Below are 25,112 nucleotides of genomic sequence, written 5' to 3'. Positions count from 1 at the left end.
GACAATGAATGCTTTGTTTTGTCTAGCAGGACCTATGTAAACGAGGTAGAGATAAGCCACCATTGACTTTGAAACCAAAGTATTTTTTTCACAAAGTTGGTGGTTAGCCTCACAGTTGGGCAGGCGCCATTGACTATGAAACACCAGCCCTAAATGTTTCCCTATGGCATAACTCATGCCCCTGGCCTATCTATCTGCCCTAATGTCAGGTGTTGACCATGGGGTCAAATATTTGTATGTCGAGGGATTAGTGTCGCAAAGGAGTGAAGCCACTTCCTGATGTTTACTTCTTAAGGTTTAGGTTGGCAGCATTTTCACTTTTGGATAAATAGCGTGTCCAATTTCAACTTCCTGCTAATCATGCCAAGAATATAAGATATGCATATTATTAGTATAGGATAGAAAACACTCTGAAGTTTCTAAAACTGTTTGAATCATGTCTGTGAGTATAACAGAACTTATGTAGCAGGCAAAACCCTGAGGACTAACCATTCAGAATTGTTTTTTTTTAGGTCTCTGTCTGTTCAGTGAGTTCTCATTGGGAAACAATATTTCTTAGGAATTTGTTTTTAGTTCCTACCGCTTCCACTGGATGTCACCAGTCTTTGGAATTTGATTGAGGTTATTCCTTTGTGCAATGAAGAAGGCCGTCCATCTAGGAACTGCGTAACACTGTTGAGAGTTGCGCAAGACTTGAAAAGTAGCTTGGTTTGTTGTCTTCCTGTATTGAACACAGATAAACCCGTCTTCAATTTGATCGATTATTAATGTTTAAAAATACCTAAAGTTGTATTACAAAAGTAGTTTGAAATGCTTTGGCAAAGTTTACAGGCAACGTTTAAAATATTTTGTAGTGACGTTGCGCAATTTGGAATCTGTTTTTTTCTGTATCAGACGCGCCAAATAAATGGACATTTTGGATATATATGGACTGAATTAATCGAACAAAAGGACCAATTGTGATGTTTATGGGACATATTGGAGTGCCAACAAAAAAAGCTTGTCAAAGGTAAGGCATGTTTTATATTTTATTTCTGTGTTTTGTGTAGCGCCTGCAGGGTTGAAATATGCTAACCGTTGTGCTATCATAAGATAATAGCTTCTTATGCTTTCGCCGAAAAGCCTTTTTAAAATCTGACATGTTGGCTGGATTCACAACGAGTGTAGCTTTAATTTAGTATCTCACATGTGTGATTTATTTGAATTTGCCGCGCTGCATTTTCCCTGGCCTTTGGCCAAGTGGGACGCAAGCGTCCCCTATACCATAAGAAGTTAAACAATGGGGTCAACTGGTGCCCTCTGTCATCATGGTTAGGTTACCTGTTCAACGGTGAGCGGCGTGCAGATCTCCTCACCCCGTAGGATCAAGGACTTGTGGGTCAGCACCTCGGCCAGATGTTCTGAGTTCAGGCCCAGGAGGTCTGCTGTCCTGCCCAGTGCTACAGACACACAGACAGTGGTATTTTAGAAAAGGGATGTGGGGGTGTAATAAGTACTGTACAATAGATATCCTTTGCTGTGCTGTCATCAAGCATTTTGCTATACTCGCAATAACATCTGCTAACCATGTGTATGTGACCAATAAAATTTGATTTGATGTCATTCTATGCCCCTCTAGATCAGTGGTCAATAACCTGGTTGATCTTCAAGGCATTCCTAGTCGATCCCCAAACAATTCTGTAGAAAAGCCCATGCTCAAGGCTTGCACTCCTTTTTTTGTGTGTGTGTCTATTGCGCTGTTGGCGTTAAACCGTGCTCACCGGGTAATCAAAGCAGCAGCAGATGGTGGACCCTCTGCTGTTGCCCCCCCCCCTCCCTCCACTGAGACTAACGCCATGTTCAAAACAACTGGGAACTCTGGGGAAAAAAACTAGATCTGACTGGGAAAAATAGTTTTGAACGGTCATGCAACTCGTAATTCCAAGTTGGAAACTCAGGCATCTTTCTAGGGCTCTGACTTTCCTACCTGAAGATCACTGACATCATGATTTGACCTTGTCTTTTCCGAGTTCCCAGTTGTCTTGAAAGCACCATGACCATCAGATTCAGGTACCATCAGTCCAGTAAAATAAAAAAGCGAATTATTTATGAATTATTTCAACTTATGCTCAGTTGTGCCTTGCAAATGCTACACCAACTGATTTTTTTTTAAATCAAAACTGGAGATTTGAAATCTAATATGTTCTGAGAAGAACAACATTGGCAGGCCAGGCATATATCCAATATGCTGTGATAATGTATTAGGCTCACTGCACAAACCTCATTCCTACACAACTGTTTTTATTGGGTTAATGTTATATTTTTTAAATAATGTTTTTTTTTATATAATCTAAGTGGTAGATCATATTTGACTGTGAAAGTATCTTGACTCAGAAAAGGTTGGTGACCACTGCTCTAGATGCATTTATTCATAATGTGATTAAATCAAGGTTATTTCTAAACACCAATCTTGTTATGACAGTTAAGGTTGATATACGAGTATGTTCATTACATATCACATTTCAAAGCTTTGTGGGCACTAGGCAGAATATTATTGTTTAGCTGAGGCAAAAGGTTAAGGTTACCTTAGCGCTAAGGCATAGGGGAGAGCTAATCTCAGCGCAGTTCTTAAAACTTGGACAACCCAGAACTAGGACAGGGATAGGGAGAATCTCAAGGAAAGTAGCATATCATAGGTAGTACCTCAAGGAAAAAGGGGGGAGGAGAGGAAGGAGAGAAAAGAGGAGAGACATTAACCTGTTTTGGAAGAGACCTGAGCTCCTCCGGCCGTCATAAACTCGATATTCCCGGCATGAAGAATTCCTGCCAGGAGGCGAAGGATCTCCCAGATATTCTCCTCTGTGAACTGCATGGTCCGCATTGCATTCTGGGATGGAAAACAACACAAATGAACAGAATGTTGATGCTGCCAAAAAAAGGCAGTTGTGCCCCCAAGAAAAAAAATCGAATAAAAAATCAAATCACACAATATATCCTAGTTTTCCCATATATTCAATCTGTCCAGACACAATTTAATTCAATTCATTACCATATCCCTGAACAAACCAAGTAAAGTTGAATCCAGACCACTATAAGTGGAATCTGGTGCTTTAGTGTCTCTATGGTATGAGGTGCAGCTGTAAGACCCTGTGGCAAGACCCTGTCATTGACATTTTCAAATTGTAGTTCCACTAATGTAAATTTTTTACAACCGTTCTGGGCAATAAAAAGTGAACAAAAAAAGTACTGTATATTAGCAAAAAACGACATTTGCTTCAAAGTGGATGTAACATTGCCATGGGCATATTTCAGAAATGTATTTAAATGTATGGGTTATTTGTTAGATGATTGCTAATGAACTTGGCGCTTGGCATCACCTCACGAATGTTCGGTTAAAAATGTACCGCTTGCTGCAGAAAGTAACTTTTGAATGCCCTGAACTGTATCATCAACAATAAACCATTGATAGAGATGGGAGGGCCATACCAGTACATCCTGAAAAGTGTCTTTGTCGTTGATTGTCTTGTCTGCCACACAGCCAGATTGCTTTAGGTAGTAGTAATTCTCTGGTGGTGAAAAACTGAAGGCCTCTGTCATGGAAAAAAGAAAGACTCAATAATGGGTTAAAAGTGTAATTGTTGTATAATCCAGTGTTTCTCCTAACATTATATACAGTGGTTCTTCCTTTAAAAGTTGTGTGGTACTACAGCACAGCTTGTGTGCTGCCGCAGAATTCTATGGCACGTTATTTACTGTAAGTGTCATACCATTGTTGTCATTAATGCTAGTTGGTGAGAGTTTGACCACCAGAGGGCATCTTTGAGAAGCATTTGACTGTTTTTATATTGTCTGTACTAGAGAATTTAAAAACTTTTTTTGTAAGAACATAGAATACAGGATTTATTTTAAGAAATGTAGCTTAATTAATTTGATTAATATAATGGTGTTTCTATTCCCCCCCAAAATACAAAATTATACATCTGACAGACAGCGCCTAATTCAGTAACACGAAACAAGGATTAGATGGAGGCAGATGTTATAGGAAGAGCCATGGATGTATAGCTGAGGGAAAGGTGGGAAGTATCTGGGCAACTACAGTACCGTTTATTTAACGAGGAGAAAATAGGAGAATACGTTTTGTTAACATGGGGGGTGGGGGGAAGCGGTGACTGGCTTTCAAAAGTTGGCGCTGGACAGTCGTGGCCAAAAGTTTTGAGAATGACACAAATATTAATTTTCACAAAGTCTGCTACCTCAGTGTCTTTAGATATTTTGGGCAGATGTTACTATGGCATATTGAAGTATAATTACAAGAATTTTAAAAGTGTCAAAGGCTTTTATTGACAATTACATGAAGTTGATGCAAAGAGTCAATATTTGCAGTGTTGACCCTTCTTTTTCAAGACCTCTGCAATCCGCCCTGGCATGCTGTCAATTAACTTCTGGGCCACATCCTGACTGATGGCAGCCCATTCTTGCATAATCAATGCTTGGAGTTTGTCAGAATGTGTTAGTTTTTGTTTGTCCACCCGCCTCTTGAGGATTGACCACAAGTTCTCAATGGGATTAAGGTCTGGGGAGTTTCCTGGCCATGGACCCAAATTATCGATGTTTTGTTCCCCGAGCCACTTAGTTATCACTTTTGCCTTATGGCAAGGTGCTCCATTATGCTGGAAAAGGCATTGTTCGTCACCAAACTGTTCCTGGATGGTTGGGAAAAGTTGCTATCGGAGGATGTGTTGGTACCATTCTTTATTCATGGCTGTGTTCTTAGGCAAAATTGTGAGTGAGCCCACTCCCTTGGTGGAGAAGCAACCCCACACATGAATGGTCTCAGGATGCTTTACTGTTGGTATGACACAGGACTGATGGTAGCGCTCACCTTGTCTTCTCCGGACAAGCTTTTTTCCGGATGCCCCAAACAATCGAAAAGGGGATTTATCAGAGAAAATGACTTTACCCCAGTCCTCAGCAGTCTAATCCCTGTACTTTTTGCAGAAAATCAGTCTGTGCCTGATGTTTTTCCTGGAGATAAGTGGCTTCTTTGCTGCCCTTCTTGACACCAGGCCATCCTCCAAAAGTATTCGCCTCACTGTGCATGCAGATGCACTCACACCTGCCTGCTGCCATTCCTGAGCAAGCTCTGTACTTGTGGTGCCCCGATCCCGCAGCTGAATCAACTTTAGGAGACGATCCTGGCGCTTGCTGGACTTTCTTGGCGCCCTGAAGTCCTCTTCACAACAATTGAACCGCTCTCCTTGAAGTTCTTGATGATCCAATAAATGGTTGATTTAGGTGCAATCTTACTGGCAGCAATATCCTTGACTGTGAAGCCCTTTTTGTGCAAAGCAATGGTGACGGCACGTGTTTCCTTGCAGGTAACCATGGTAGACAGAGGAAGAACAATGATTCCAAGCACCACCCTCCTTTTTAAGCTTCCAGTCTGTTATTCAAACTCAATCAGCATGACAGAGGGATCTTCAGCCTTGTCCTCGTCAACACTCACACCTGTGTTAACGAGAGAATCACTGACATGATGTCAGCTCGTTCTTTTGGGGCAGGGTTGAAATGCAGTGGAAATGTTTTTTGGGGATTCAGTTCATTTGCATGGGAAGAGCCTATTGTCCTGCTGATAGTTGGTTGAAGAGTCTATTGTCCTGCTAATAACCCATCATGGAAACTTTGTTTGTACCCATAGCTTTTAGGCTTGCAGTAGGTTCTAATAATCCATGCCTTCTGGGAGTTAGAATTTTGGTTGTCAGAAGTATTAAAATCCACCAATGTCAGCCTTTAAATGCTTTATTATCCAAATGTTTAAAGTGCGTGTGGGTGACGGAGAGAATGCATTTGGCTGTTTTTAATATTAGGGCTTTCAGGAGGAATGGAAAATTGCGTGTTAATTCATAAACCACGTGCCATGGAATTGGTATATCAAAAATTGTTTCCCAATTATTTTGCAATCTATATGGCACAGCTGTCAATTCTTCGGTCCTTAAATGAAACTGGTATATATTTTTATTTAATCACAATTTTCTTTAACCAATTTTGGTCTTAAATGCAGGGCCGACAGACAAGTTCCTTACTTTTTTTCCTACTGAAATTGCAACCAACTTTCTATGGCTTCGTTTCAAAAAACCGAAAGTGAGCGATTGTAATTTGAAAAAAGGGAAAAAGGCCATTCTTGAACATGGGGTGAGACATTCTTACTAATTTGTAAATAAAGCCAGCTTGTTATTTAGCATGATTTATTTCTGTTTTTTTAAGAGGGAGAGAAACCAAAAGCCCACCGTGCCTATTATCCGAAAATCGTCAGTCCACATGTCAAGTGAAATTCCCCCATTGTATTTAACCAAGTTGTCTCTTAACTCCAGGACAATCAACAGTTTATTTTGTTGTTGCCTGATGCAGGACTCTAGTGGCAGAGGAGAGACTCTCAGACTGAAAACGTCTCCATTAATTGCTGCAGTTTAGACTACCGATAGGTTAGCGTTCTACCTCCCCCTTGTGATAGTGTTGTGCAATGACAGAATGCCACCATCTACCACAAATGGTCGCAGCATAAGCTCAAAACTTTTAAAGGAAGAACCACTGTAGGAGAAACACATGTCGACATATATAGCATGAAATGCTTTGAAAGGCTTGCCATGAATCACATCAACACCATCATCCCAGACACCCTGGACACACTCCAATTCGCATTCTGCCCCAACAGATCCACAGATGATGCAAACTCTATTGCACTCCACAATGCCCTCTCCCACCTGGACAAGAGGAACACCTATGTGAAAAGTCAACACTATAGTCCCCTCCAAGCTCATCACCAAGCTCAGGACCCTGGGACCAAACACTTCCCTCTGCAACTGGATCCTGGTCTTCCTGACGGGCCGCCTCCAGGTAGTGAGGCTAAGCAACAACATATTCGTCAAGCTGACCATCAACATGGGGCCCCATCAGAGGTGTGTGCTTAGTCCCCTCTTGGACTCCCTGTTCACCCAAGACTGCATTGCCGTGCACGGCTCCAGCACCATCGTCAAGTTTGCTGACAACACGATGATGGTAGGAACTGATCATTGACAACGATAAGGCATCCTATAGGGAGGAGGTCAGAGACCTGGTAGTGTGGTGCCAGGACAACAACCTTTCCCTCAACATCAGTTAAGAGCTGATCGTGGACTCCAGGAAACGGAGGGGTGAGCACGCCCCCATCCACATCGATGGGGCTGTAGTAGAGCAGGATCAATAGCTTCAAGTTCCTCGGTGTCCACATCACTAAGGAATTAACATGGTCCAAACACACCCACGCTGTTGTGAAGAGGCCACTACAGCGCCTCTTGCCCCTCAGGACGCTGAAAAGATTTTGCATGGGCCCTGAGATCCTCAAAAATTCTACAGCTGCACCATTGAGAGCATCTTGACTGGCTGCATCACCGTTTGGTACGACAACTGCAAGGCACCCGACCGCAAGGAGCTACAGAGGGTGGTGAGTACGGCCCAGTACATCACTGGGGTCGAGCTCCTTGCCATCCAGGACCCCCAAGCCATAGACGGTTCTCTCTGCTACCGCACGACAACCAGTGCACCAAGTCTGGAACCAACAGGACCCGGAACAGGTTCTATTTCCAAGCCATAGACTGTTCTCTCTGCTACCGCACAGCAACCAGTGCACCAAGTCTGGAACCAACAGGACCCTGAACAGCTTCTACTTCCAAGCCATAGACTGTTCTCTCTGCTACCGCACAGCAACCAGTGCACCAAGTATGGAACCAACAGGACCCTGAACAGCTTCTACTTCTAAGCCATAGACTGTTCTCTCTGCTACCGCACAGCAACCAGTGCACCAAGTCTGGAACCAATAGGACCCTGAACAGCTTCTACTTCCAAGCCATAAGACAGCTAAGCAAGACTGCTAAGCTAATCAAATGGCTACCTGGACTAACCTGCATTGACCCTTTTTTGCACCCTCTTGCTACCTTGCACTGACTATGCACACACACTGGGCTCTACACACACACAAGCACGCACGCATGCATATGCATAATGATGTCACATACACACTCACACACAATTTCACACTCGCCCCTTATATAACCATGTTATTTTTACTTGGTATTGTTATTCACTGTGTATTTATTCCTCGTATCACTATTTCAATTTTTTTTATGGAATTGAATAATCTTTAACTCTGCATTGTTGGAAAAATACCCATAAGTAAGTATTTAACTGTTAGTCTACACCTGTTGTTTACAAAACACGTGACAAATAACATTTTATTCGATTTAGGCGAGGCAGGCCACCAGATCTTATAAAGTTTGGCTATTATTGGTTTCAATGTTTTGAAGCTAAAGTGGGCTTGGATCTTACTTTGGGGGCCTTTTTGCCCCATGTAGAAAATAAACTACGAGATAGCTTCTGTTATGTTTTGGTTTGACCCATGTATCATATTGTCACTCACCCCTCTGTTCTGCATTGGTTCCAGCCAGAAGTGCATAGAAGATGTGATAGTTCCTTTCCCCTGGATTCTGCCTAACAACTCGATTCTGATAGGGCAGAGGACACAACCATCAACGCACACCTCCAACAGGACACATAGCAACACAATGACATTGGAGAGAGAGAGAGAGACAGAGACAGAGAGAAAGGGAGAGAGACCGACCGACTGCCAGAGGCAGAGAGAGGGGATAATGGGGAAAGAGCGATTGAGAGAGAGAGACAGAGAGAGAAAGATAATATTTACCTTCTCTAGGAGGTCTTTGCACAGAAAGGTGGTAGTTAAGGCATATATTACCTTTAGAAAGTCGGATGCTCCACATTGAGATTCATGTATGACAATTATCTGGCATAGATTTTCAGAAAGAAGAAGGGAAGATGAAGGAGAGAGAAATATACAGACAGATGAGAGAGTGGAGAGAGAAAAGAGAGAGGGAGAGTCACACCTCAAAGTAGGTGAAAAGATAGGAGGGAAAATAGTTCCAGAGAGAAAGCAGAGTTTTCTATCTCGACACCTAGTCATTGATTGTCCCATTCTCTAACTCACCAGAACAGAGATTGTCATATGTTTGAAACTAGAACACCACACTGCACACTAATAAAGCACGCTAATAAATCATCACCTAAACCCTTCACTGAAGAGTGCTTGGCAGCAGTTTGCAGCATTTCGTATAGGAACTTGAACAGGACATGTAGAAAACATAATTCTGTCCACACTATGGATGTTAATAGCGTAGTAAAGGATACAGTCCACGATTTTACCGCCTTGGATGTTGCCCTTCTGACAGAAGTGCAGTTGAACAAACTTCCCAAACCGGCTAGAGTTGTTGTTGTAGACGGTCTTGGCGTTGCCGAAGGCTTCCATGATTGGGCTAAAGGAGTAGAGAGAGAGAGACAGAGAGAGATAGAGAAAGTCCACTAAATTGTTGAAATAAGAATATTGGCAGCGAGCTGGAGTGTCTTTTTCAAATAATGTTTTTTTTTACATCCTCCATGCACCTGCAACTAGATAAGGTTGGAAAAATACTTTCTTTCCAAAAAGTTAAATGACTGAAAATGTTTTACAATCTGTACATAAAGTAGGCAGGTGCTGTCCAATAATTAATATAGAGCCAATAGAATATTGTACTGCAGAAATTTGCTTTAAAGCAGTATCCAGATCCATAGGATGTAGTGATCACAATATAGTAGCCATGTCTAGGAAAACCAGAGTTCCAAAGGCTGGGCCTAATATAGTGTATAAGAGGTCATACAATAAGTTTTGTAGTGATTCATATGTTGATGATGTAAATACTGTTTGTTGGTCTGGTGTGTAATGAGGAGCAACCAGACGGTGCACTTGACACATTTATGAAATTCATATTCCAGTTACTAATGCACCCATTAAAACGTAAAAATGGTTAAATCCCCGTGGATTGAGGAGGAATTGAAAAATTATATGGTTGAAAGGGATGAGGCAAAAGGAATGAGAAATAAGTCTGGCTGCCAACTGATTGGCAAACGTACTGCAAATTGAGAAATCATGTGGCTAAACTGAATAAAAAGAAGAAGAAACTATACTACGAATCAAAGATAAATTATATAAAGAATGACAGTTAAAGGCTTTGGAGCATCTTAAATGACATTTTGGGCAAAAAGGCAATCATTATTCATTGAACCAGTTGGCTCATTCATCACAAAACCCACTGATATTGCCAATTACTTTCATGATTTTTTATTAGCAAGATTAGCAAACTTAGGCATGACATGCCAGCAACAAACCCTGACATTACACATCCAAGTATAACTGATCAAATTATTGTAATTTTGAATTGTGTAAAGTGAGTGTGGAAGAAGTGAACAAATCATTGTTGTCTAATCAACAATGACAAGCTACCGGGGTCTGACAACTTGGGTGGAAAATTACTGAGGAAAATAGCAGACGATATTGCCACTCCTACTTGCCATATCTTCAATTTAAGCCTACTAGAAAGTGTGTGCCCTCAGGCCTGGAGGGAAGCATTTTACATTTACATTTTAGTCATTTAGCAGACACTCTTATCCAGAGCGACTGGATAGGGGTAAGTGCTTTGCTCAAGGGCACATGAACAGATTTTTCACCTTGCCAGCTCGAAGATTCAAACAAGCAATCTTTCAGTTACAACCTCTTAACCACTAGGCTACTTGCCACTCTGTAAAAGTCATTCCGCTCCCCAAGAATAGTAAAGCCTCCTTTACTGGATCAAATAGCCAACCAATCAGTCTGTAAGTAAACTTCTGGAAAAAATGGTGTTTGACCAGATACAATGCCATTTTACAGTAAACAAATAGACAACAAAAAAATCAGCACGCTTATAGGGAAGGAGATTTAACGAGCACAGCCCTTACACAAATGACTGATGATTGGTTGAGAGAAATTGATGATAGATTGTGGGGGCTGTTTTGTTAGACTTCAGTGTGGCTTTTGACATTATCGATCATAGTCTGCTGCTGGTATAATGTGGATAAAGAGTTACCTGTCTAACAGAACACAGAGGGTGCTAGGGTCTATGTATGAGGATGACTCAACGCTATACTCGTCAGCTACTACATCGAGTGAAATCACTGCAACGCTTAACAAAGAGTTGCAGTTAGTTTCAGAATGGGTGGCAAGGAATAAGTTAGCCCTAAATATTTCTAAAACTAAAATAATTATATTAGGGACAAATCATTCACTAAACCCTAAACCTCAACTATATCTGGTAATGAATAATGTAGAAATTGAGCAAGTTGAGGTGACTAAACTGCTTGGAGTAACCCTGGATCGTACACTGTCATGATTAAAACATGTTGATATAACAGTAGCTAAGATGGTGAGAAGTCTGTCCATAATAAAGCGCTACTCTACCTTCTTAACAGCACTATCAACAAGGCAGGTCCTACAGGCCCTAGTTTTGTCACACACATACTGTTCAGTCATGTGGTCAGGTTCCAAAAGCGGGACTTAAATGTACACAGAGAGCTAACATCAATGATATGCATGTCAATGTCTCATGGCTCAAAGTGGAGGAGAGATTACATTCATCACTACTTGTTTTTGTAAGAGGTGTTGACAAGCTGACTGCACTGAGCGGTCTGTTTAAACTACTAGCACACAGCTCAGACACCCATGCAAACCCCACAAGACATGCCACCAGAGGTTTCTTCACAATCCCCAAGTCCAGAACAGACTATGGGAGGCACACAGTACTATATGACTACATGGAACTCTATTCCACATCAGGTAACTGATGCAAGCAGTGGAATCAGATTTTAAAAACAGATACAAATACACCTTATGGAACAGCGGGGACTGTGAAGAGACACACACACAGGTACACACAGGTACAGACACACAAGAGCGCTAGCACACACACTCTATACACACACACACATTGTAATATTGTTGTTTAGTGGTAACATACATTTTGTGTTGTGGATATGTGGTGGTGTGACAGTGTTATACGAAGCACCGGATTATATTTTGTTTATATGTAATATAAGTGTCTTAATGTGTTTGGACACCAGGAAGAGTAGCTGCTGCCTTGGCAGGAACTAATGGGGATCCATAATAAAATACAAATACTGTCAAATGCAAATAAGTACCAACACCTAAAATGAGTACTAACACCTTTTACTTATGGCTTGCTTACACCATACAACTTTACCCCCCTGTTTGGCCTAAAGACACACCTCTGACCTCTGACACACCTCTCCACCTCTGAGACCTGTTCCCCAAAAAGCCCACCCTGGGCCAAAAAATATCTACCTTACTTGGGACCAGACTGGCCCATTGGGACTTTTCGGGGTTGCATTAAGATAGCGATGATTGACTCACTGAATAAAAATGATTTGGCCTTTTCCTTCTCAAAAGCAAGTGCTTAGAGGTTACTCATAGGTTGTTGATTCTGCTCTTCACAAGTCCTTAGCTATGTAAACACATACCTGCTCTCCAGGAGGTCCTCCTCCACGTGTGACGTCCTGTCTGTTGAGGAGAGCTCCAGGGAGTGCTCACTCATAGCCGACAGGAACCTCAGGATCAGCTTGGTGCTCTCTGTCTTACCCGCTCCACTCTCTCCACTGGAGAGGAAAGGAGAAAGAAAGAGTTTGAATGATTTGGATTCATTTGATCTTTCGTTATTCAACGCTGTAGAATGGGACTGGTACATAATGTAAAAGGCATGTCGAAATGGGAAAGGAGTCATGAATACACGTACACACACGCACACATGCTTGCGCGCACACACACATGAACGTCAGTGGCGGTCGATGCCGTTTAACATGAGGGAGGATGATTTTTATTTTATTAGCATGGCCTTATTTCTGTTACAGCATATTGGATGACTGTCATTCATATTCCATTCACCCAGTTCAATGTTACATCGATAGGTTCAGGTTACTTCATAATACTATATTTTTCCCTGTACCCATCATGAGGTTGCTTCAACCTAGGCTATTTTACAACGTAGGTGCACAGATCGAGAGAATTTTGAGTAATCAAAGTGACAAGACTGTGACAAATTTAATACCGCCTTGCACACTCTTGCCTGCATGATCTAGGGTGTAATCATTAGTCCAACAGTTGTAAATGAGAGTTTCTATTGAACAAATTCAGGTACGTTTATCCCGGTTTGTTCCGTTTGCTTCCGTTTAAGAAACGTTTTTCAACAGAATCGGCAAAATGAATACAGCCCTGATCACATGCAAAAAGTTCATAGCAGCCACATAAAAACAGCATGATGACTTTGCTCGTTATCTATCTACGCGCTCTCCTCCTCTCACCTTTTCCGTTCGCTTGAGGACTTCAGTGCACAACACATCAGCTGTATGTGACCAGGGGAAAAAACACTTTCCAAGCCAAACCTTCATATCATGACTGCTAATGGCTACACACTGCCTACATCATTGTTATGTCAAAGTAAACAAGACTACTAAGCACTAATGCATTAGTAAACTCGCAACAATTACACAGTACAGTGTAGTCAGAAAGCAGTTTAGCAGTTACACCGGCAGGCACCAGAGGCAATACATTAATAAAACCAAAAGCTTACCTTGACTTGGAAGAGTTCCAGTGTTGGATAGCCACAGCCAGCTAGCTAACATAGCATCCCTCTGTTTGAGCCGGGTGTTAAAAAAAATACAACCAAATATATCTAGCTTTCTCTCTCTATCTCTCTTGCTTCTCCTTAATTTTGGAAAAAATATATTTGTTCAAAATGGTTGAACTATTTTCTTTCTCTCTCTTTGAGTCAAATACTCATCACATTCTACGCACTGCAGTGCCTGCTAAGTGTGGCTTATGCGTCAGTACTAGATTCATTCTCTGATACTTTGATTGAGTGGACAAAATGTCAGTTCATGCTGCAAGAGCTCTGATAGGTTGGGGACGTCTTCCTGAAGTTATCATAATTAGGTTTTGTATTAAAGTCAATGTACCCAGAGGAGGACAGAAGCTAGTGATGTTGAGGCTGCTGTAGACCTTCATTGTAAAACAGTGTGTTTCAATCAATTATTTGGTGACATTTTAATATATTTATTATAGTTGTAAGAAGGATAACTTTAATGTTCCACTATTTTCTTATGAAATTCACTGAGGAGGATGGTCCTCCGCTTCCTCCTCTGAGGAGCCTCCACTAATGTACGCATGCACACTCACACATGTCCTTGACAGCATATCCCTTACATTTTAGTCTCCAGCCTTCAGCTATATCAAGGGTTTCTTGATAGCATGCCCTTGATTGAGTCTAGCCACAACAATGATGGTGATAATGTATGATAAGCCAGATGTGTTTCAAGAATGTTTCAAGAATGCTTTGCACTCTTCATATGGCATTTAAAACAATGCCTTACTTGCTTTCATGTATGTATGTATTTGTATGTGTATTTTATTTATTTAACTAGGCAAGTCAGTTAAGAACAAATTCTTATTTTCAATGATGGCCTAGGAACAGTGCGTTATCTGCCTGTTCAGGGGCAGAACGACAGATGTGTACCTTGTCAGCTCGGGGATTTGAACTTGCAACCTTCCGGTTACTAGTCCAACGCTACCACTAGGCTACACTGCCACCCCGTGTGTGTGTGTGTGTGTGTGTGTGTGTGTGTGTGTGTGTGTGTGTGTGTGTGTGTGTGTGTGTGTGTGTGTGTGTGTGTGCGTGTGCGTGTGCGTGTGTGTGTGTGTTTGCGTGAGTGTTTGCGTGAATAAACACATGTTAACAATATGGGTGAAATGTAAATGACTAACTAACTGACAAATAGGTTTTGCATTCACGTCCTGAAGATTTTCCCACATCTGAAACATTCTCAACATACAGGATATTCACCATTTTACCACTAGAGGTTTCATTGCACACTACAAAACATTAGTAAGTAGACTACACTGAATATACAAAACATTAACGACACCTGCTCTTTCCATGACATAGACTGACCAGGTGAATCCAGGTGAAAACTATAATCCCTTATTGACGGCGCTTGTTAAAGAAGATTTTTTAAGCCTCGAGACAATTGAAACATGGATTGTGTATGTTTATCGTTCAGAGGGTGAATGGGCAAGACAAAAAATGTAAGTGTATGAATGGAGTATCGTAGTAGGTTCCAGGCACACCGGTTTGTGTCAAAAACATGCACTGCTGCTTGGTTTTTCACGCTCAACAGTTTCCCGTGTGTATGAAGAATGGTCCACCACCCAAAGGACATCCAGCCAACTTGACACAACTGTGGGAAGCACTGGAGTCAACATAGGTCAGCATCCCTGTGGATTGCTTTGGACACCTTGTAAAGTCCATGCCTCGACGAATTGAGACTGGTCTGAGGACAAAAGGAGGATACAAGTCAATATTAGGAAGATGTTCTTAATGTTTTGTACACTCAGTGTATACTGTACTGAACCATTGCTCACCAACACCTGTGCAGATTAACTACAGGGTGAGCAGGCTTTTGTTCCAATTTCTTGCTCATCTGGATTTTGATTAATTGAATCATGCGTATAATTGCTAGGCTAAAACAAAACCCTGCACACCCTGAACAAACAATACTGTGCAGAGAGCAATACAGTTGCTCTAGAGTTGATTTAAAATAAGAAGTTAATCATTCAAAAGACTGCTTGCATGGTTCCCTTTCAGTCGGTATTCTCGGTACAACACAACCACGGGGAGTCGCTCTCTTGCGACTGACTGAATAACTAAAATCATGCCCGACAATGTCAAAGAAAATCATGCCTCACTGGAATCTCCGTCTTCCACAGGTGATAACCGTGAAGCTCAGATTCATTCATTCAATTCTTCCTCTCTTTACCTTAGACTTAGCAGGAACGATTCAAGTTACAATTTTTTTGGGGGCGGAGAACAGACTATCTGACTTTGCCAACGAAACTGTCCATTTGTGGCAGAGCGCGCTCACCCCCTGGACGTTGTGTGCTTGAGTTTGTATTTGTTCTCCTAGTTTCCTAACCACAAACCAATGAGTTATTCTTCGGATTGCTTGACCTGGCTTTAGCAATGACTGAAACGACAAAGGCTAACAAGCCGTGCTTGAGTTCGCGACCATGCCCAAATGGATAAAAAGATACTCATGTTTGTTGTCTTGTATGTCTCAGCTCGGGGCATGCTCTGGCTGCCCTCGCTTGAATCAATTTGTGTGCGGGATTAGGGGACGGTGTCAGTAACAGTGACACCGTCTGCGACTGGCACTGTTCCCCTAGTCCACGGCGCAGGTTCTCTTGGCAATCATGTAACATTCTTGAGGGGGCTTGGTGTGTCTGATAGTGACTTCTTCTCCCGGGTTCCGTACCTCGACTGAGTTGCGGGATGTGGAGATGGATTGGGTCCTTGTTTGGTCGAAACAACTGTTGTCTACCTGGGCGTGGTGTATGCGGTAGCTGCCCGCCCTTATCCCGGCTTCTGTGCGCTCTGCCGGGGTTACGGGAGGCTACTCCATCAGAGAAGGCGGCCATGGGTACCCCCCGCCATCTTGGTCTGCTTTGGTCAATCACCGCTTGCCTCTCTTCCCAGACTTGTCGATGAAGGATCCAGTCCCACCTCGGTGATTCGGTTCTACGTAGACTTTAGAGACCAGACTAGCTAAACAATCGCTGCCTAGCGTACCAGCCAGTTTAGCTACTGCCAGCTATTCATGCCTCCCCACGGTGGAATTGCTTGGGTAGCTCTCTTGTTTAGTATACGTAGCGTTAAGTTACCTGGTTATTCTAAACGGACCGTGCTAGCTAGCTAGCCTAGCTTAGACTAAAAGCCTCATGGCTAACATTGGCTAGTATGCATAACTTCCGGCAGATGAAGTTTACTAGTGTTCCTCCGGCATTATGGCAGCCCCATTCCTATTTCCAAATCCTGGAGTTGGAGGGATTGGAGGAAGTGGGGTTTGCATGCACCTCCAATGAGGAAGCAGTTCCACCCTAGAGCGAGGGGCCTTAGCACGGGTCTGAGCAACCAGTGCACCCTTCCACAAAAACATTACTGTGATGACAGTGCCCCCACGTTTGTTACTATGTCAGCCATTGCCGGACCCCCCTGGGCTTCATGCAGGCTATACAGTCTCACGGTACATTGGGAGCTTGTCCATGTTTAATTTGGGAAACCAAGTGAAATCTGTTCGGGAACATCGATAGTAATATGTTTTCACAACAAAACATATTTAATTAAACTGTTGATAGCCCTTCTCTCTGTGCTCTCGAGAAAGGAATGAAGAAGAGAGAGGAAACGCATGGTGGTGAGATATGTTTTCCACTCAGTTTCAACCTGTTGTTGAACTTCTTTCTTAAAATTGATAAATCACAGTGAGGTGAGTTTTAAAAGCATGAACCTGTCTTGGTGATAAGGGTTTGATGTTATTTTTGATTGCATTTGCATTGGTGTCAGAGTGGTTAGAGGAACAATAGAGGGCCGAGTACCGAGTTGGGTACTACAAACGCATGTCCAGAGTGCATAAAATGAGATTACAGAGTCAAGTGGAATTTTACTGCTGTCCTGAAACCGGTAATACGGTCACTGTAACAGCCCTAGTAGAGACTGATCTGAGCCGGTGCACACCCTTGGTGCACACCCTTTTAAGGGGATGAGTGGCAACATCAATTCCCACCACTGGGCCAGTAGGTCACACCTGAAGCGACCATTTTAAGCTGCCAGGTGAGTGGCTAGCCTCAGTGCTGGAAAGGCTGCATCAACAATAGCCCCAGGGGAGCGACTTCCATCACAGCGGCCATCATCCCCAGTAGGCGTAGGCACTGTCGAAAACGCCCTGTGTGACCCCAGCCAAAACTTGTCTGAGCAGGGCCCGGACGCCCTCTGTGGGGATAGATGATCACGATACGCGAGTGAAACTAGCTCGAGACCCAAAAGGGGAATGCGCTGAGATGTAGCCAGCTCTTTTTTTGGTTTCTTATGAAGCCTAGAGACTGAATACAGGACAGTAGCATGGATGTGTAATACTGTTTTCTCTGCCACCACCAGCCAATCCACTCTATTAGCCAGCGCCTTGTGAGTATTCTGAATTTGTAGACTCTGAGGTGTTTGTTGAGGGCATGGGCGTCTAGAATGGCTTTGCAAAGTTCCATCCCTTTTCGGATCCAGGAAATACCCCTCTATCTCCGACATAGGAACCACTTGGATTGCTTGCTTCTGGAGAAGGGAGGATATTTCCTCCCTCAAAACGGACGCCAAGGCTTCGTGAACAGTCCACGTGATGATGCCACAGAAGTGAGGGGGACACACAACAAATTGTAACCTGTACCCCAATGTCACTGTTCGGATGATCTAGGAGCAACATTGCACATTTGCGCCATTGGTCAGATCAGACAGCTAGCCTCCCATCATCTGCTATTTGAAGGGGTGGGACGCTACCTTTTGGATGGGAAAGATTGTTTTTTTGTCTGTTTCCACCACTCTCGACCGTGTCGCCGAAAAACAAGACCCCTTCTGTGGTAACAGACAGGGACAATTGTAATTCAAGCGAATTCACAGGAACGAAAAGTGTTGAGCTGGAGACAAACAGCTCATTTCGGGGTTCATATGAACCACAGAGACTGTATGTGGGATAATAGCATGGTTGTGTTCAACCCTGCTCGTTACCTCTATTCCACTACCTGTATCATTAGGCACCTCATAGTGAGTAGTGAGCTCCAGGCAGGATTCATCAGCAATGAATCAGAGTAATGAGCCACCAATGGGGGAGTTCAACTTATTACTCCCCCCGTGGGGAGATTGATTCCTCCCTAGAACCCTATGAACACCATGGAACACGGGGTAATTGAGGGGACATTAAGCACTGGGTAGCTGCAGAAACAGGGTTGGGAAAGCCCATGGCATACAGAGTTTCACCTGTTGTGCAGCAAGAGGCTGCATGCTCCTCAAACAGTGCTTGATGCATGGAGTGAAATACGTCTTCTTATAAGATATTTAAATATGCAATCCTGTGAAAGCAGAGATTTGATGGTTGCCACTAAAAAGAGGAGGATCCCAGCTGCTACTATATTTATTTCTCAGCTGCTCCTATTAAGCACATGCTCTGGTGTAAAACCAGAGTAGCCTACCTGATTGAGTGCAAGCTTTTTCAATAGCCTATGTAGCCCACATTCTAAGGTTTATATCATTCACAACTAAAGTTGCCAAATAACTCTAGCATATAGAACTTTTTAAATGATCACTTTTACGCTCAACATACGCACACTTGCTCCAGAATCAGAAAAATATCCTTTCTATTTTATTCAGCTAAGTTCAATTATATTCTTCTTACTAGAAAATAATGGCACTTATAAGCATATCTTGTCTGCTAAATGAACTAGCCTACAGGCTATGGAATGGCACATAGCCAGATAACATACAGTAGGCCAACTCACTCTGTTCTTCTGAAATACATTTTCTTCATATCATGTTTCTTTAGACCTGCCTAAAATAAATAATGGATGTTTTGTGATGGTGTATATTAAATGTATTTATAATACTTTTTAAAATGTCAATGTTCCAAAGGTGTTTAAACGTGTTTATGTTAATTAACGTGTTTATGTTAATTAACAGTACATTACGTGTTAAACGTGTTTACGTTGATTAAACGTGTTTATGTTAAACGCGTATATGTTAATTCACAGTAAATTACCATGAGACCGGCAGTCATTCGACATGACAATAACCAGCTGACAAGATTCCATGACCACCACAGTCCTCGTCTGTCGACTTATTGTGCCCACTTCGGATTCAGCTTTGGTTTGGGATGTGTGAAGCCCCCTTTGAACCACTGGAGGCTGTGGATCTGAGGATCCTCTCCTACAAGAACTCCCTGCTCGTGGCTTTGGCCTTGGCTATGCTTGATGGGGTACTTCCAAGCGTTATCCGTGCACCCTTCCTGTACTCAGTTTGCCCCGGGAGACTCTGAGGTGACGTTGCGTCCTAATGCGTCCTTCGCCCCCTAAGGTCATGACTATTTCCCACAGGTCTCTAGCTTTGAGCTATTTCCCTTTTCCACTGTCATGCTGAGAGAGGAGTAGAAGAGGCGACTGATGTAATGAAATATGCCGCATGCATTTGAACAATTTAAAGTTATGATGGTGCAGAGCAAAAGATGACTCTCGTTCATGAAATAAAAAGAAAGTTGTATTGAATGAAGAAAAATACATTACTGCAGCAAAGAGAAGTCATCAGCAGTAGCTATAGCATCTAAGCTAGCAAAAGCTTATGCTACTTGCACTTCCTCCTACACTTGTTATCGTGCTTTGCTGTAGGCCTGCAAACCAGTTGATTTAGTTAGTTGAACTCAGTAGCTGTGGGCAGAAAAACAATTGCTGTGTGTTCAGGGTTAAACACTTGTTATCCTTAGTAAAACAATGTCATGTTCGGCTCAATGCCATGACCATTTAGGCCAATTCCACTTCAACGAGGTCAAATCAAGAAATACATCATTTGTAATTGAATACATGATCGAAAAAAACCCTGGCCCAAAAAAACCCTGGCCCAAGAAAGCATTCATTGTCAAATGGAATTCATTACAAATAGTGAAGCACAAAAAAGCTCACTCATTATTCTCAAACCGAACACTCAGTGACAAGACACAAATAATTAAAAAGGCACATAAATAGCAATGTCATTCCAAAATCTCCATGGTTAAGAAATCTGACAACCCTCAGCCAGACACTAAGAAACTTCCAGAATGAATGTGTCAAATGTAAAACTAGTTAACAAAGTTTCAAAGACACATACAAACCTTAACGATACCCACAGCTAATTCAGACATTCACAGTGTTGTGTGGTGTCTCAAATTAGAAGTGAAAATCATGCCAACCCTCAGCTTCCAGTAGCATTACATCAAGATAACTTGTTCGCCTCAGACAGGGCGACATGTTTGTCTAAACAATGGGCCAGGGGCCCACACAGGAAGTGCTGTCTGTGGTGACAGAGCAAAAAAAAAATAGCTGCCAGCTTATAGACGGTCTGCTCCAGCCTCCTCCCTGAGGTCCCTGACGGCAAGGCCAAGGCCAACACACACAAAATACGAAGTACATAACACACACCAAACATTAAAACACGAGTCCACTAACTCTTCAAGTGTCAAATCGGGAAACTTCTTGTCCCTACAGAGACATCGCTACTATGCACGCCCATGTGCAATTACTTGTGACTACCACTGCAAAGCCTTAGACTACTGGGGCATTTGTGCAACTGTAGGCTACAGAGAGCCACATAGAAAGCCACATAGAAACTGAGACTCACACAGAAAAGAGAGAAAAGGCTCATATCCTGTGCTTCTGGTGTAGGGTGGAGTTGCCCCTAGATGCCGATCTAGGATCAGTCTAGCATTTTCTACACTAATGTTTAAGGTTAGGATTGGGGGTGGGAAAGCTGATTCTACATTTGTACCTGGGAAACTTCTAGTGAGGTCACCTGACAAAGATTTCTGTGAAGTCAAAATTTTTATCACTAAAGCTGCAGCTTTGAGAGTTTTTCTATTAGCTCTATTTTCCATGTTCTGTCTCCACCGGAAGGCATGAGAAGAAGAGGCCAGTCCAGTGGGACATCTGGAATGTTCTCTAACAGAAATATTTACTCTGAGCCGGGGAGTAGGTCGAATTTAATATCGCCCGTCACACAATTTTTGTGATCCCTCACATTCATAACCTGCGTGTCAAGAGTGCTGGAGAGGTCAAGAGGTCAAACCTTCTTTAGCAGGCGGGGGGGTGGGGGGGCGCAGCAACTAGGTGTTTTTAGTTACAGAGAACAGAAGTCTGAGTACAGTGTGGAGTACGATTTAGTAAATGTGACTGTATGAATGACACTGTTTTGATAGCGCTGTTTATGGTTGAGACACGCGGCGACAGAGGAAGGTTGAACATATGAGCTGAGGGCTTTATGACTTATTTCACTAGCTCACTTTTTTATGAATGTCTATAACCATAACTTTTGAGACCACCTTGTCATTCTTTTCTTTTAAATACATTGTTAACTGTTGAATTGGAGAGAGGATCCCACTGGGCACACCAACACTGGTTGAATGTAAATTGTTTCAATGTAATTTGTCAACGAATTGGGACATGGAATTTATGTGGAAATTTCCACCACAGGACTACGTCATCATGGTGACAAAATACATTTTCAACATAGACAAACCTTGTATAAAGTATGTTGAAATGTACCTTTAAATCAATGTCAGATCTTCAATGTTAAGTACACTATCAGAAAAAAAATCTGTAGGCTGGGAAGAACCTCCTACTGGATAATATCTACAGCTACCCTTCGGTCTCCCATTCAGGGACAACCCTGCTTAGTTATAATATTTGTTACTGACTATTACCAATGTGCTATCGTGAGAATAAGTGTTGAGAGATGTACATTTAAATACTTAATGGATTGACTGTTGCTATTGAAGTCATTCCAAAGGGTAGGTTTAACAGAGCAAATGAAATGTGACCATACTTTATCAAACATATATTGTCACGACCGTCGTTTAAATAACTGGACCAAGGCGCAGCGTGAGTAGAGTTCCACATTTTTATTGTTTGTGAAACTAAAAAAAAAAAAAACAACAAAGATATAACGATCGTAGCACACAAAGGCACTCACACAAAACAATATCCCACATCGCAGGTGGGAATAGAACACACTAAGTATGATCCCTAAATAGAGGTAACGATTATCAGCTGCCTCCAATTGGGAACCATACACCAACATAGAAATAAACTCACTAGAAATCCCCCTAGTCACGCCCTGACCTAAAACACCATAGAGAACCCCGAGGGCATTTTTTACCCCTTTTTCTCCCCAATTTCGTGGTATCCAATTGTTTTTTTTAGTAGTAGCTACTATCTTGTCTCATCGCTACAACTCCCGTACGGGCTCGGGAGAGACGAAGGTTGAAAGTCATGCATCCTCCGGTACACAACCCAACCAAGCCGCACTGCTTCTTAACACAGCGCCATCCAACCCGGAAGCCAGCCGCACCAATGTGTAGGAAGAAACACTGTGCACCTGCCACCTTGGTTAGCGCGCACTGCGCCCGGCCCGCCACAGGAGTCGCTGGTGCGCGATGAGACAAGGATTTCCCTACCTGCCAAACCCTCCCTAACCCTGACTACTATTGGCTATGCCAATTGTGCGTCGCCCCACGGACCTCCCGGTCACGGCCGGTTACGACAGAGCCTGGGCGCAAACCCACAGTATAGGATTTTGCAAAGTCATCAACAGCTATTGTTTCAATTCAACCCAGAATTGAACTGAAAATAGATAACACAATACGCCTAGGGTTTAAAGCTCTGGGTGATTTAAAATGTAATATTTTGTGATATTGAATTGTGTGTGGTTGTCATGGTGAGAGGTTAGCATGTCTTCGGGGTATGATATTTGTGCTTCTGTAACTTTCTCACTCATCATTATTCACGATTCATTCAGGATTATCCGTAATCACTGTATATTAATGTAGAAGTGTTTAGAAACATATTATATTTTTATTGGTTTGTGACCTAAAACCCTCACAAACTTTTACAGATGCACAATTGAGCGCATCCTGTCGGGCTGTATCACCACTTGGTATGGCAACAGCAGCGTCCTCAACCGCAAGGCTCTCCAGAGGGTGGTGCGGTCTGCACAACGCATCACCGGGGGCAAATGACCTGCCCTCCAGGACACCTACAGCACCCGATGTCACAGGAAGGCCAAAAAGATAATCAAAGACAACAACCACCTGAGCCACAGCCTGTTCACCCCGCTACCATCCAGAAGGCACGGTCAGTACAGGTGCATCAAAGCAGTGACCGAGGCCAAGCAGGGACCGAGGCTATCTCAAGGCCATCAGACTGTTAAATAACTATACATACAGACTCAAATCATTGGCCACTTTAATAAATGGATCACTAGTCACTTTTAATAATGGCACTTTAATAATGTTTACATATCTTACATTACTCATCTCATATGTATAAACTGAATCGTATACCATCTATGTAGTCAATACGTGCGATGAATGTGGGGCCAAATACTTAACTTTGAACTACTTTAATACACATACAGTGCATTCGGAAAGTATTCAGAGCCCTTGACTTTTTCCACATTTTGGTACGTTACAGCCTTATTCTAAAATGTATTAAATAAAACAAAATCCTCATCAATCTACACACAATACCCCATAATGACGAAGTGAAAACTGTTTTTTTTTTTTTTAATTGAGCGAATGCCAAGTGTGTGCAAAGCTGTCATCAAGGCAAAGGGTGGCTACTTTGAATAATCAAAAATATAAAATATGTTTTGATTTGTTTAACACTTTTTTGGGGTTACTACATGATTGCATATGTGCTATTCCATAGTTTTGATGTCTTCACTATTATTTTACAATTTAGAAAATAGTAAAAATAAAGAAAATCCCTTGAATGAGTAGGTGTGTCCAAACTTTTGACTGGTACTGTATATCATAAGGCCTTCCGTTGAGGTCCTAGTTACACCCCAATGCAGTGTTCCTGAAACTCCTGGTTTACAGGCCACATCAAGCCTGCAAGTCACATTATGCTGGCTTGCAATGTGATGTGTAATTCCTATTGGGATACAGCCAGAGTGAGAACATCCAACAATTGGACGCTTAAATCACTTGTAAACTGCATTGAGAATGTCTGCTGGGGTAGGGAAGATTTATTATTGAGACTACCTGAATAATATAAACTGGAACAGCTACCTCAGTAACGAATACAAAAAGTCCAACTACTAACAGATTAGATTAGTTTAGAAAAATGCATGTTATTTATGTTTGTGTAGAATAAGATTAATCAACCGATCAATGTACATGCGAAAACATACGTATTGAAACAAATAATTCAGAAAATCAATCTGCAATAAAGCATGCTGGGAGATATGATAATGATCGGCATGGTGTTAAGTGGTTTTGAGCAAACATGAATTTGTAATTTTACTCAACAATCAAATTCAGCTCACTCCGAGCAGAGTGAATAAACAAACTTTAACACATTAGCTCAAATTCTTATCCTTTTGAAGTCCGCTCAACTGACATAATAATGATGATTAAGCAATTAGTTAAGTTGGCTTTTTTTACAGTGAGGGAAAGTTGGCTATTGCATTTTTAAATGTTGACTAAGTTAGAATTGTGTCCACAAATGTACCCACATTTCTATTATGTGTAAATCGTTTATGATCAGTGATTGCCATAAT

General features: G+C 42.2%; 1 protein-coding gene across 1 annotated transcript in view; it reads right to left on the bottom strand.

Moving 5' to 3' along the window:
- Positions 1–25,112, bottom strand: part of myo10 (myosin X) — a 258,704-nt gene that overhangs the window by 84,396 nt on the left and 149,196 nt on the right. Inside the window, exons 5-11 of the mRNA XM_036985483.1 lie at positions 12,409–12,543; positions 9,214–9,338; positions 8,714–8,727; positions 8,432–8,516; positions 3,466–3,569; positions 2,737–2,866; positions 1,321–1,439 (exon numbers count right to left, since the gene is read on the bottom strand). Coding sequence (XP_036841378.1) covers positions 1,321–1,439; positions 2,737–2,866; positions 3,466–3,569; positions 8,432–8,516; positions 8,714–8,727; positions 9,214–9,338; positions 12,409–12,543 — 712 coding nt within the window. The remainder of the gene's footprint in view (positions 1–1,320; positions 1,440–2,736; positions 2,867–3,465; positions 3,570–8,431; positions 8,517–8,713; positions 8,728–9,213; positions 9,339–12,408; positions 12,544–25,112) is intronic.

The sequence above is a fragment of the Oncorhynchus mykiss genome, chromosome 8, assembly GCF_013265735.2.
Source record: "Oncorhynchus mykiss isolate Arlee chromosome 8, USDA_OmykA_1.1, whole genome shotgun sequence".
In the NCBI taxonomy this organism is placed as follows: domain Eukaryota; kingdom Metazoa; phylum Chordata; class Actinopteri; order Salmoniformes; family Salmonidae; genus Oncorhynchus; species Oncorhynchus mykiss.
This window is presented reverse-complemented; position numbering and strand designations above follow the sequence as displayed.